General features: G+C 37.3%; 1 protein-coding gene across 1 annotated transcript; it reads right to left on the bottom strand.

Moving 5' to 3' along the window:
* Positions 1-218: 218 nt before the first annotated feature.
* Positions 219-13,944, bottom strand: LGSN (lengsin, lens protein with glutamine synthetase domain; the record flags this gene model as incomplete). Its single annotated transcript, XM_084261491.1, has 3 exons — positions 219-1,418; positions 3,673-3,851; positions 12,864-13,944. 3 exons carry the CDS (start codon positions 13,942-13,944, stop codon positions 219-221), a joined length of 2,460 nt encoding a protein of 819 aa, XP_084117617.1.
* Between the last annotated feature and the right edge of the window lie 1,055 nt (positions 13,945-14,999).

Below are 14,999 nucleotides of genomic sequence, written 5' to 3'. Positions count from 1 at the left end.
TTTTTTAAACCTTATTAATTTTATTTCATTATTTTTTGGCTTTGCACTGCCCCAAGTGTACACAGACAATAAAACACAATCACCATGTTCTATACAAAGGAGGGGCAAAAAATACTCCCAAAGCATTAAAGACATCTTTAAATATATTCACCAAATTCAAGATTCTTAGCCATTTACTGTATGCATTTGCACAGCATCATTACAGAAGAATATTCCTTCTAAATAAAATACCCCAGGCATTTATTCCTTTCACTATCCATTTCTTCTGTTTCTAACTCATAATGTTTCATAGCAACAAAGTACCGAATAAAAGTTTCGCCTAATGCTTCCTTAATGCATGAATCTTTCTCAAGTGCAACAAGAGCATCTTCTAGCTTCAGAGGGACTGATGAATGTTTCAGATCACCAGTGTGATTTTCTTCCTGGACCACATCATCATATCTAAGTCCTCTCTTTACTCCATCCATACCCGCAGCAATAGTAGCAGCAAGCACCAGGTAGGGGTTTGCTGTAGCAGAACTTAATTTGTTCTCAATGTGAGTACCTTTTCCACCGTGGCATTTGACATTAAAGGCACAGCTGTTATCATTATATGCCCATTTTGCATTTACAGTCTCTTTTGATTCTTTACTGTATTTAGAATAAGGCTTACGGCAGCTGGTGGTAGGAGCCATCAAGCAGCTGATAGCTGCTGTGTGTGCCAAGAGACCGGATAACCAATTTTTTCCAATATCTGGGAGCTCCTCAACTCCATAACCAGCAGAAAACAAATTCTTCTGGCCATTCAAATCCCACAGGCTATGTGACAGTGCCCCTGAATTGTAGAATCCTGATTCCGAGAAAAAGCTAGCAACATAGTTATACTTCTTAGCCACCTCTTTAATGCCTGTTCTAAAGGTGAAGGCACTGTCAGCAGCATCTATGCCAAACGCTGGATGAAAAGTGATCTCCATTTGCCCAGGCCCACTGGAAGAAGAAAAGCTTTCGATGTTGGCACCAGCATAATACATTCCTTCAATGAGCTCCTGAATGAAAGTCTGGTCATGGTTATTTAGTATCGTGGCTGCAGGAAAGGATATTGTCTTTGAATTTACAACCTCAGTAATGCCATAAATACAAAATTCATAAGTGAAGGCAGACTGTAGAGAAAAGCCATTGTCCTGAAGCTGGCTCAGCTGTTTCTTGGCAATGTGCCTTGGTGAGGTCATTAGCGGGTTGCCCAGCACGGTGAAGGAATCACATATCACTCTCGCAGTCTGCTCAGTCCAGGGCAGAATACGGAACGTTGATAAATCAGGGTTCAGGATTATGTCACAATTAAAATTAGTTGCATTTATGTAATCTAATTCATTATCTTTAGGATTCAGGGTCAGCTCAAGATAACTTCTGGGCATGGCAACACCATGAATTGCTTTCTCCTAAACACAGAGCACAATGACAGAATATCAAATGAGAAAAGAACTGAATGGTATTTTTATGTATGTAAAAATGTAAAAATACATAAAACTCAGATTGTCATTAAGAACAACAGTATTTTTTCCTAAGAAAACACTAAAATACAGTGATCACTAAAGTGGAGGGTGACAGCAAGTTCCTGTGTCTTTAAGAAACAGAACATCTTTCTGCAAGATTGGTATGAAAACCCTGGAACCACATATTCCAATGACCAGTTCTACATTTCCATAAAGAACTGGAAAAATGTTCAACACCTATCTTGCATGGTCTTTATACAAATCTAGGTATCACCAGTTAGGTGCAAACTTTGCAAGTCAAACTTCTACCTATAGTTATGTTAAAAGGCTTTCATATCCTCTGAGCAGCTCCTTTACATCAATCCACGTGACCACACAAGACTCATGGCAATAAAAATTCAGGCTGTGAATTCTCTTTATATGCTATAACAGATACCTCATCATTTTTCAGAAGGAAATTTTAATTGAAAATTCTCACTTTCTGGATTTAATAATTTTGTGGGCAAGAAGTAGCATAGCACTTCCAAATGCAAAATTAATCAAGCGTTTTAGTACTCCCCTTCTAGGTAGCTAAAAGGATAAACTCATAATTATATTTTCTTCTCCATTTGATTAGGGCACTTCAGCTTATGCAAAAGAAATGTAGATAGGACCTCAAGGAAGGGTCAGCTACCTTCAAATAAGCACCTTTCCAGTTTACCTTACATTCAGACCTTTAGGTAATGAAAATTGCAGTTATGCCAAGTTCCATCAAGTGAAATTTGGCTCATTTTTACATCTTACCTTTATTTTTCTAAGGAATGGATTATGGCCTGAGCAAGCAGAAGTGACAGAAAAACTTAAAAAGGGGCAAGCTCAGAGCTGGAAAAAAAACGGAAAATTTGCCTATCTAAATGGAAAATTGTTGGAATACTTCAAACTGCACATGGTGGCTTGTCTTGGATCCATAAATAAAATCTGCCTTCTCTTAAGTAGGTGACAGTCCACTGGTAGCAATTCTCCCTGTGTGATGTCCATAACCAAAACTGCACAGTATGGTGCATACTGCTCCAAGATATCTAAGCTGTCCATTTGACACTGAAAAGATGTTGAAAGTGATTACCCTACAGTACTACCCCTCTCTCAAAAAAAGGTTAAAAAAAAGGCAATTACTATCAGTTATTTTGTATGTATACTGCATGTACACATATCTGAGTGTGTGTGCACATACACAATTTTTTCATGTCCAGAAATTTAGACTGTTATCCAAAGATCCAATTTGTTCACATGGCAAGGTCAATGCAAAAGCTGTCTTTGAACAAGCTGGTCTAGGCATTTGCAATGTGACATGGGAGCTGAAAGAGAACTCATAATCAACCTCACAAGAATTAAAATAACTGAAATTTTATTTTGATAAAATCCAAATGCCATCACAGAAAGATGAAACTATTGAAGTTTATCAATATCTAAAATGGAAATAATAAAAAAACACAGCTTAGGATTTAGCAAGAACTTGAACTGCTCTACATCTTTCCATGTTATTTTTTTTTTTTTATGATCACTCCATAAATCTTAAAGTGTTCATAGCAATATGTGAGAGAAATTATAATAGAATCATAGAATATACTGAGTTGGAGGGGATCATGTAAGTAATAAGAATCATGAAGTCCATACTCAAAAGGCTGATCGGTCAAGGATAACCACAGTGAGGATTGCTTCCCAATTCGATTCTTATTTCCTGAATAATCAATATGGAAAGTATTGCTATGAAGCCATCATGCAACCCATGAAATACCCAATGGTATTTACCTACATGATTGATGACTATAGAATTTCTCACAGCTAAAGTGATTTTCAGTCAGTTGTTCTTTTAGTGTTGACTCCTTTGCTTTTGCAATTTACTGATGTTCAGTAAAGAAACATCTTTATAATTCATTAAGCCTGAAGAGATAATTCTGAAAAAAGAGATTATTAGAAGTTCAAAGAACTGAGATTACTAGTCTTATTTAATTTGGTTATTATTTGGGGGTACAGGAGAATATATGATTGCAGGGCTGAAAAAAGTCCAGATCCTTTGGGAACATTAACAAGTGGTGGGAACAGTTAATTTGTTCCAAGTTTGAGAATCTGCTGCACTTTAAAAAAAAACCCCTATAAAATATAAATGGAGGACAGGCCATAAAAACAAATAAAGGTACAGCTAGAAACCAAAAAAACTTACATGAAAAAAACGAGAAGGAACATTCTTTGATCTTGACACTCCATGGAGGTCTATTGATTCAAATCTGACAAACTGTACGTTGTCCCTGGCCATCTGCTGCTTAATAAATTCAATATGAGAGAACAGTTGAAGGAGAGTTGGACTTCCAAGGCCGTTTACATCAGGGTCTCTGCTGGATGCTGTAAATGAAGAGGAATGTTCACGTCAAACAAAACAATGAATGCTGGAATGCAGGCTGTTCTCCTAAAAAGTGCAATAGTGGTTAATTGTGACATGGTGTGTTAAAACAAAAAATACGAAAAAGATATGGAACACAGAACATTTTTGTAAATAAGCACTTCTTTTTTTTTCCTGAGGACCCTTTTTTTTTTTAATTGCCTATAAATTTAGTGGGTTTTTATTTAGGTAAGAGAACGCATGGGAATCATGTGGTAAAGTCAAGAATTTCTGAGGGATACCTCAACTGGTTTGTTGGGTGTTTTCCAAAACACGTATGTCATCTGGATATCTATTTGCCACTGCAAGCTAGTGGAATTCAGTCGCCATGTTTCTTCAATGCCCGTGAAAAGTACATGGATACAGAAACATGATAAAAAGGGCACTTGTCTTCTACTGAATATTTCTCAAGACCCCCTGAGGTCACCTGCAGTCTTCAGCAGAGGCATCAGACTTTTAGAAGTTTATGCATTTATGTGCTTGCTGTTATGGAGCTGTTGTCTTCCTTGTATTACAGCAGCTGTAGAACTGTATAAACTTCTTGACATGAAAGCAGTAACATCTGTGTGTAACTTTTGTAGTGGAGCAGAGATCTAGGCACAGTAACCTCCTTTCACAAACCTCTCGATATCTCAGCCGGCTTTTCTACGTATTGTTACTATTCAAGTTAAACTAGGCGAGTTATTCAGTTCCATTTACTACAATAAACTAGCTAGACCAAGGTTAATATTTTATGTTAAGATATGAAAAAAAGCAAAAAAGTGTTTCTTTCTACGTTTCTAGTAGCAACGTTCTCTGTTCTTCCAAGGAATATGATCAGATGAATTTCTGCAGTCTTCCAGATCCACAGTGGAAGATCACCAACAGCAAGCATCACTGCCCTTCAAGTAGAAGTGAAAAACATCATGCAGAGGCATTACCAAGCTTGACAGGATCACTGCTAACCTCTCCAGTACCAACCTATCCAATCTAGAGTATATCTCCTTTAGCAGTAGCCAGCAGGCACAAACACATCTTTTTTGACCTCTCCTTTGGGGCAAGTAGGACTGCCAGTTGAGAGGCTGTAAGGAGGCTCTCCAGCTTGCCCAGCACAAGGCTGTCTGATTATTCTCTGAAAAGGCAGCAAACATCCACAGTCATAGACTTCTCAGAGCCTTTGAAAACTACTAGAGCATCCTCCAACTTCAGATGGCAAGAAAGTCACAAGGATAATTTAGGTCAGTAAAGTAAGAAGTAGTTAAATGACAACAGTGGTCACTGAGAAATGTCAGGTGAAAGGACAGGACAAATTTTTAAGCAAATATAAGAGTCTATAAGAAAACAGGACAAAAATTGGAAAAGTAGAAGTAAGAAAAAAAAACGTAATTTTGCCACATCTTTTGTGACATCTTTCCCTTTGGTCTGCTTCACCTGTAAGCTGCTTATGAAAATTGCTTCTTCCCTCTGCATTCTATAAACACTAAGGCACTATGTCCTTTAAAACACATACTTTAAATAATGAAGCCCTGTTTAAAAATTCTGTCAAAGATGCTGCCAAAACCCCGTAGTGAGTAGGGAGGATACGTAAGTGTGCTTTCACTTCGGGATGTCATCCAAGTAAGAGCTATTTGAATCGCAATAATCATCCTATAATGTTGTGACTGGCTATCTTTCTTACAGCAGAGTGGTACGTACCGGTCCTCATATATCTATATCAAATCAGTCATACACAGAAAAGCACTTGATGATTATCTCTTTATGCTTCTATCCATGTTTCCCATTTAAGTTATCAAGGAGAAACTGTTAGTATTACTTGTATTTCTTTTGTAATTAGTACACAATATCTACAAATAGAAAGAAATAACTTTATATATTTAAAGAAGATTAATAAAACTAAAAATATTTAAATTATATTATTATAATTTATAATATAAGCAGAATTGTGCTGTTCTTACATTATTAATATTGAAACAATTCAGATTGCTGAGTGCAGCTGATATCAGTCTAGAGCAATAGTTTACATCAGCTTTATCTTCTAAGCAAAAGAAAAGCGCCACAATAGAAGAAAGTGCGTGTCCCAGATCAATCTGTCATCATCTGCTTGTTCAAAGGCATCCTTTCCCATGGCCCCTTATTAAATCATACCACATCTAAACCAAACAATTTCTCCGCTCTGTAAGAGGTGACTGTGTCAAAGTGATGAAACTGAAAGAATGTGCTACATGTTGCCAGGGGACTTGACAATGACAGGAACAGCCTGACCTAACAAATGTAGTAATATTGGGAACTCTTCACTAAGAAACACCACCAATGTAACATAAGGCAATAACAGCAGATGCCAGCAGGTAGACTACAGGTACAAATCATGCACTGGAGAAGGAGCTGTGTTTCCATCAGTTCTCCTCCAGTTTCTGTTCTGTCGGCAGCTGTGCCAGATGTGCTCCCTCCTGAAAAGACCCTGCTGCAGCCAAGCAACTGTTGCCCACCCTCCTCCCATCCCGTGAGATGGTATCTGGTCATGCCTGCATCCTGCACAGTGTCAGAGTGCATGTCTCTCTGCTCTGTGGCACATTGTGGTGCCTGGGACTGTCTCAGAGCAGAGGGGAAATAAAAACCCTTGCAAATGTAGAAATTGCTATGCCAGACAAGGCAACATTTCATCACACTAGAGCTGCCTCTGATCACAGCTATTAACAGGAAAGGCAAGGCATCCTTTGCAAAACAATCTGAGAGAAGAGGTTTTGCAGTTCCTCACTAAAAAGGTCATCTTATGGTCAGGAGCAGAAGGGTTAATAGCCAAATTTGTCTTAATTTCTTCTTCATCCTTAGAAATCTAGCACAAGATGTTCTGAAGATCTATATGAATATTGTCCCCCTTTATAAAAAAGGAAAACTTGTGCTCATGATATTCACTGGCAATGAGTACTGCAGCCTAATCACGCCTCTATACCCTTCTAAATCCCATGGAAATTTCTGTCCATACTAATTTAAATATGTCTGCTCATCTTTACAGGATTCCAGTTTGTGTATTTAAGAACAGCCAGTCTCCTTGCGCTTGTACAGCATGTTACTTACTGTTCTCATGTTTGTCTTCAGACATTAACAGTCTCCATTTCTCAAACCTCATATCACAGCTTTTTCTATGCTAGGCATCATTCTCATTGTTAGGATTTAAAACCTCTCTTTTATATTCCCTTCTGAGTTTTAACATAGCAAATATAAGTGAATACTGGGTTACACTTGAATAGTACTATTGATGTGAATCATGATCATAAGCATTGTCAGTTGAAAATACGTAAATTACATTTCTTTTTCACCCAAAAATAGTTTCACCAAAAATGATCTGTCAGTAAAGCATTAGATTTCTGCAACAAAGTACATTAAAAGAAGTTTCCTACTTCTTATTTTTGCTCCCCTACAGGACCCCTAACAGGGAAATAAATATATAAGCATGGTAGGAACTTATCAAAACATTGGAAACAGGAAAAATATTTCCCTGACCTGTTTGATATTGTTATTTTCAATGTTTTTTTCATCTGTTTCTTTGTCTCATTATAGGCTTCTTTCTTTTATAATCTTAACTGTGAAGCAGACCTATTTATTGATATAGCCATGGAGAAGCTCAGCACTTTTTTGTGAGTTTCATAGCAAATTTAGAGATCAATGAAGAGCTTCAATCATCCATGAATCATTCTTTCCAAACTGTATGATAACAGCATGACATGTCTTCTTAGAGGATCTACATCATCAAAAATTGAATGCAAAATAAGATTTTGTTTCTCAATAGATGAAAGATAAAATAAATGACACAGGTGTTTTTTTTTTTTCTATCTTCCAGGATTTTATAAGAATAGCTCTTCTGTATTGAAAGAGAAAATTATCACAGTTTTATAGAAAGGTTAAAAAAATATTCAACATATGCAAGAGGAGTTGAAAACAAGATATGCAGGGGTCAGAAAACAATTTAAGGTGAATAATACCCACTGGATCAATCTAACTAATAATCCTAATTATGATGGATCCAGAGTGGCATATCGTTCTTCAAGCTCAAACACAGAACTTAAATCTAAGGAAGGAATCATTGAATGAAGTCCCATGAACTGTGTAATGCTCAATTGCAAACTTGATAGCCCTTTCTCATCTAAAATGTTTGGCTTAATTGAAAAAAAAAAGTGTGAATGAGTAAGAGTGCCATGTTAAAGGGGAAGCAAGGTTATGTAGTGAATATTTTGCATTTTATTTAGGGCAAGGACTAAACTCTTCTTGAGTATGTTGTAGAAGTCAAGGCAGCTGACAGAGACATTAAGCAGAGAATGCAATTCCCTTATGTTAGATCTAAACTAATTCTTTCACTGTTACTAGGACAAAAGTAAGCATCTCTGACAGGAAAAGTTAGTGTGACTCTTGTAAAGTCACAGGATGACTACAGGCACGGGAGTCAAATGAGTTGGATCTCAGCTGGACAGGGACACAATAGATCAGAAAAATAGAGTGAGAGCTGTCTGAGCTTTTTTGTTTTGTATACATTCAGGGGGGAAAATGGAAAATCATAGAGTCACTGAGTGAAAAGATTTTGTCTATTGGTATGGAAGATAAAGGACTGAAGAGTTTTTGTATGCTTTAAAGGAAAACAGCTGCTCTTAAAGATTGAGAGGTAAAGAAATAGAAAATTTTATATCAGTTCAGGGGGAAAAGGGAAGAAATAGGCAGATGGTTTGTTCGACAGAAAATAAGGGCAATCGACAAGGTTTAGAAAGGAGCTGAGCTTCAGCTCTACTATGTTCAAGTTGAGTTCAAAATGTGCAAAAAGAAGTATTAGAAAAAATTTATTGAGCTGCAGATAGGGCACGAGGAAGAAACATGAGGAATCACTATGGCTTTGGTTTTTCACTTTATGAGAGATGCAAGAACAATGCAGATGATGTAAAATACAAAACAGGAGCAAGTGAAAAACAGTCCTAACTAATCCCCAAAGTAAAATGTGGTTGTTCTGCACCAGTGACTGAAGAGGCAGTGAATATGAAGTAGCTGGAGCAGGAACTACATACCTCTCCTGTGTCCACTTATACCTCCTGATTGCCCACTTCCAACTCCTGAAGAGTCTTTAACTCCTGAAGAGACTTTTAAAAAGTCAAGAATTGCAACATGAGGTTAGTCATTGTAAGGGAAAAGGGAATTGCTTGTAGGACTGATGAACTCCACTCAAGAATGAAAGATAGCCTGTTAGTAGCTACCTGATATGCTTTTCTTTAAAATGACAACTTAACAAAGCAACTTACTGTTTGGGGTCAGCACCCTTATAACTTTTCATGTGATTCTCAGTCATCCTTTACCTGTGCATTTAACATTTCATCAGTCACTAAGTAGCTACTGATGCCTGCAGCTATAGTTAAGTCATATTTTCTTCCTTCAGAAATTTCCTTCTCTCTCCTACATTTCCTGGTCATATTTCCATGGCCTCACTTGATGTACGCTCAAGAAGATGAGCCGTATTGAGAGCATCTGCTCCCAAAGCTGCTGAGATTTCTGGGGATTCCACTATTACCCACCAAGAGCTATGTGGAGGTCCTGCTGTCTCATGAGGTCCTGCTGTCTCATAAGGTCCCGAAGACAGACTTCTGAGCCTGTGGTGGCCCCAGGTTCTGCAGGTCCCTCTGACCATACACAGTGTAAATGGTTGCTGAAGCCACCTGGAGTCCCTGACTCTGGCAGCCTCCTGTGACAGAGAGAACCCCAACAGTGTGGAGTATCATGATCCTTGGGAACCTCACATTGCTCAAAGAAAGTTATTGTCTTTGGCTTCCTCTCTGGCCACCACAGTATAAACACTGTAATTTAGCAGCAGGCAGAGCAGCATGTGATATGATCTGAGTTGAGAGAGAGCAATATATACTATATCAATACACTATATATTGCCTACATTATCTGCTCTATATATATCATATATAGTAAGTGCTTGCATTAATGTGTGTGTGTGTATGTACACACTATGATATGTTATATAACATTATATACATGAAATTTCATCTGAATTTTTACTGCTTGGAAGCCTCTCTCTTGGTCTTCCAAGAATGCAGGCATTGAACAGCTTAAGAAACACCTGATAGTTAATGATTATCTACTAACTTGCAGAAGTAGACATCATATCTAGATACTTATGCAAATAAAATCCATACGTTCATGTTAGTACAGTCGGTACATTTACCTAATTAGCTACACATATGATTTTATATCTTTTCATGGTTATGAATTAAATTAAAAGTTATAGCTTTAACTTCAGCTCCAGTTTCACTGACGCTGTAATATTTTTCATATTGATTAAACTGTCTAACATTTTTGTCACTTTTCCATTATTTTTTCCATTGTCCAAGCACTTCTTTTGCAAAAGAGCTGCCAAGCAATGGACAAATGTATATGTAGCGATATTTTCCACAATTTCCCATCAGAATTTTGGGGAAAAATATGGATTTATTATATTAGAGCAATGTTAAGCACATAACTAACATGACTGTATTTCAGTCTTCTGCACTATACTGAATCACTAAAGCTCAACTATGTGTCTTAGCCTTTCTACTGCTGACCACTACAGATCATCCCTTAACTGTGTCCTTTTAGATCAGTAACATATATTGCTGCTTTGGCTATGGCATCCAGACTTGCATAGTGCTCAACATAGCAACTGTTTATGTAACAATCAATGTACATATGTATGTATGGTCATATAATTTCAGTGCTTTTCTACTTTGCATTCCATATTAAAGAAACAAAGAGATGAAAAGAAAAATTTACTTCTTTCTGTGTATTTTTTAAATCAAATGCTTTGAAAAATTATGGATCAAGGTTTTTGATTTGAGAAAATTCAAATACTTGAAAATTTGCAAAATATAAGAGGTTATATTTTGGATCTACTCTGTCAAGATATATCTACATCTAGTAAATCTGTTCAGGCATTTTGGTAGCTAAATTATTTAAGATAATATTTTAGTAATAAAAATTAAATATTTAGGATTTTATCTCATCAATCATAATTATCCCTGACAGCAGCAAAATGCTCTAAATACTTTTTATGCAAAGTTCATTAAAGACTGCAATATGTTATCTAAAACTTTCTTGTCTTCATTAAGTTACTGAATGTCTACAATGAAAATTAAATTTCACACACATATGTTTCTAATTAAGTAGAAACTATTTCTGTGCACTCTACTTACTAGTGAAAATACACAGTAAATCCTGCAATATTTTTTCTTGGTCAAGGCCAAATAGAATCCATACTTCCCAAGACTCCAAAACATTTGGGTTTTGATATTTTTCTGATGAGACAGAACAGTTTTCCCCCACTTCCCTTCATAGTTAGTTCTCATCTATAGTTCCCTTAGAGTCATTGTGATTGCCAATGGTACAGAGTAGGATTAAAACCAGGTAGCTATAGGTACTCCAGAGTTATCCAAATAATCTAAAGTCATCATGGGACCTTTTCCCCATCAAGTGGAAAGACATGCCCACCTCCAGTGGTCAATTTCTCATCAACTCCTAATGCTTCTTTGTAGACAAAATATCTGTCTTTCTCCACTGACATGCTTGGATTAGCCATCTGACTTTAAATGGCAAAAAACAGGTTGAAATCTCTTTGTGGAATCTACAATCAATCTCATCAGTCATGTTTACCTTGCAAATGGTGTTATGACAAAGAATGGTTGTTCCTGTATTTTAAAATGCATTTGCTGCTTTTGCGGACAATGAGAAAACAGTAGTAATTGAAATTTGATGATGTATTTTGCTAGCCTTTCAGCAATATGAAAAACAGTGTGATCTGGAAAGGGAATAGCATCAAGTGTAGGCTGAGAAATAATCCTCTAACCTCTTTATTCTAATAGACATGAATAGAGAGTGGTTCGAGTGTGAAATATCTTTTCAAAGCTTTTTATTTCTCACGCAGTGCCCTGAGTTAGCAATGATAATGTGCATGGATATTTTGTTCAGACTTGTTCGGACTGGGTAACACAATATGTCTATGGAGAAACCCTGCTGTAGCTAACAACATTTGATATATTCAAATGGTCCACTCTCCAAATATGTATAGCAGGATAACTTAATTTTGTTGTACAACTTTAATTGCTGCCATTATATTTTTATTAATAGTTAATGATGGAAAAGGTATTTTATCAGTTAAGAGAGAAGATTCACATTTCTTGTATCACCGAGATAAGTCAGAGGGTAAAAAGATGATAGTATGATTTGAGCCTTATGCTCCTGGAAATGTATTAATCTGATATCTATTCAACTGGCAAATTGTGTGTGTATTTCCTGAAATAGACACAAAACAATGAACTGCTCAAGCCCATTATATTATCATAGCTAATAGTAGCTCTCCATTTGCTGATCCTGCTAGCCCAGTATAGCCTTTATAGTTTCAAAGAAACCACAGCCTATTAGTAGCAATTAATTGGCTCTATAAACACTTCCAAAATGGACTTATTGAACAGTATGAAGATAAGTGGAAGTTCCCTGCTTCATTTGATTTTCTCCCTCTATAGTTTATATTAGATATTTTTTCATTCCAGTCCTCTCACAGGACGGATAATTGAAAACATCATCCCTACATGGGAGCAATTTCCACTGCTAGAAATGTTAACAAAAGGGAAATTTTAAGAGGCCCAGATGCCATCAGAGCTTTACAATGTCGAGCAGACCTTTGGGAATATTGCTTGAGCTCAGTATAAATGAGGAAATATTTCAGTTTTAGTGAATAAGACAGGACCACTTGTGCGTGGCAGGTTTTGGCAGGCAACTGGGCTTCATAAATGCTTTACTTAAAAAAATAAAAAGCAACACAGATGTAGAGTACAACCTCTGATCCATCCCAGTCACACAGAAACCACAGGTGTCAATTCTATCATGCTCTAGCTCTGACTAAAGTTTGCAGCTTAACAAAACCCCAGAAAACAACAGTAGCACTTTATTTAACAGGACAGCAGGTGATGTTTAAATATCCTTACCGGCATGGCCTGCAGAAGAGTCAAACTGAATCTCGGGAGCCGTGCTCTCTCCTTGTGTAGAAGCTGCCGGTAGTCTCAGAATAAGTTGATCCATGTCACTTCCCTCTGGTTGTGGCTGATCAGACCCAGCAGAACTGAGGACCAGGAGGGGTTTGCTCTTCTGCCCAACTCCTTCCTTGTGGAAGCTGTGGTACTTTCGATTCTCCTCTCCAAAATGGGGACTAAAAGTCTCGAAGGGTCGGCCTTGCTTGTCAGCTGCTTTCTCCCAGGGCTTTGAAATTTTCTGAGAAAAAGTGCCACCCGCCTTGCCACTGTACTTGTGCCCATAATTAGGCAGAGGACCTTCACTCAGCAGGCTTTTCAGCTCTTGCAAACTTCGCTTAGAAATATCAGGTGCCCCTGTGAAGGACTCTGCAGTGCTGCTTCCTTGCATGGCTACAGTACTCCCCAGGGCGCCCATCTTTGTCATGTGAAACTTGACATCTCTTTCTTCCATCCCACCCCACTCTTCTTGATTGCCCTCTGCCTTCTCACTGCCCTCCCCCCTGCACGCTGGCTCTGTGCACCCAGCTTTCCCCAGGCTCCTCACAGGTTGCATGCCTGTGGGCTGCTCCATTTTAGTTGGTGTATCCATTTCCTTCTGAATCTGTCCTATTATTCTTTTCCTAGTGTCAGCATTTTCCTGGATTTCTTGCATTACCCCAGACATGCCTTCTTTCACGTCACTGATGGTATGGGAATTATCACATCCCCCTCTTCCCTTCTCTACTGGAGAAAAGCTAGTCATGTTTTGAAGATGTTCATTTGATGGTGGTTCTGAGCAACCACTGGTTGCTTGAAGGGGACAAGGATCTGGGAGTTTTGAGGTGTGGGACAGCTCCATCTTCTCATTTTCTAAAGGAGAAACATACTTTGTAGGACTTTTGACTCCCTTTTTCTTTCTGAAACCACATATATTGTTGCCATCAACTTCATCATTGTCACTTTCAGATGTGTTCTGTAACCAGTAATAAAATATACAACCAAATAGCACACATGAATGAAACAGAACATTGCACTGGAGTACTGCCACCAGCTGCATTCACCTTGCTGTACTTCTGTTATTTCTTGCTGATGGAGGTGTCTGTGGACTCTTACTGACCCTTGAATTCTGTTATTTTGATTTTTAAATTTCTCACAGAATTCTATTTAAATTTTAGAAGAAAATTGATGGAAATGCCTTCATAATATAGTTTTTAGGCATAACACAGTAGGTTTAAATATAAGATATTGTACACCATCTGATACATCAAACATGCTCTTTAAATACAAAAAAATATTGTAATAATTACTTTTAAGTGTATTCTTGTTCATACTAACAACTTTTGTATTTATTAAGGAAGCGTATTGCCTTTAAACACAGAACACTGCCAATCTTTATAAGTACAGGGAATGAAGCCTGAAAATAAACAGCTTTTAAATTAATTTCATAATCTAATTTGGCCAAATAACTGAATTTCCAGGGCAGTGGTCAAAAAGAAAAACCCATATATGGATGTGCAAACAGGAAAGAACCAGAAGACTGTGTTTACCCTCATATACGGCAATGACATGATTTATATCATAGTGCTGGTAGCAAATTTTATAATGGATATAAGCATGTGGAAAAGGTGCAAAAAGGAACTAGGAAAATTAATCTGCTTGCATTATCCCAAAGAATATAAAGAAGTGTCTGTACGCTTGTCCCTCCTAAGTATCTTAGTCCTGCCACAAGTGTGATTAGTCTGATGGTGACAGGGTAATTAAAACCAGATACATTCAAATATTAAAATAAAAACCACAGAGATTTTAATATTGTGGGTGATTAATTATTTCACAAATTATGAAGGTAGGGATTGAACTGTCCATTTCACCATGTCTTAGAAGAGACACCATAAAACAGTTTAATCAAAATATAAATCACTCCAGAGCCAATCAAAAATTGTTATATTGCTTATGAATACCTACTCAAGAATGTATTTAAGACTTGGTAGATTAACTTGGTTTCCTTGGGTTGGGCTGGAATTAACACCTACGAAAACACTGGGAAAATCAAGAGATATGTTCTTAATGAGACAATTCTTTACCTTTTCCACAAAGGAATAATCTGCACTCTCT

The sequence above is a fragment of the Gallinula chloropus genome (assembly GCF_964237585.1).
Source record: "Gallinula chloropus genome assembly, chromosome: 3".
NCBI classification, from domain to species: Eukaryota; Metazoa; Chordata; class Aves; order Gruiformes; family Rallidae; genus Gallinula; species Gallinula chloropus.
Note: the sequence above shows the minus strand (reverse complement) of the source record. Positions and strands in the feature narration are given on the sequence as shown.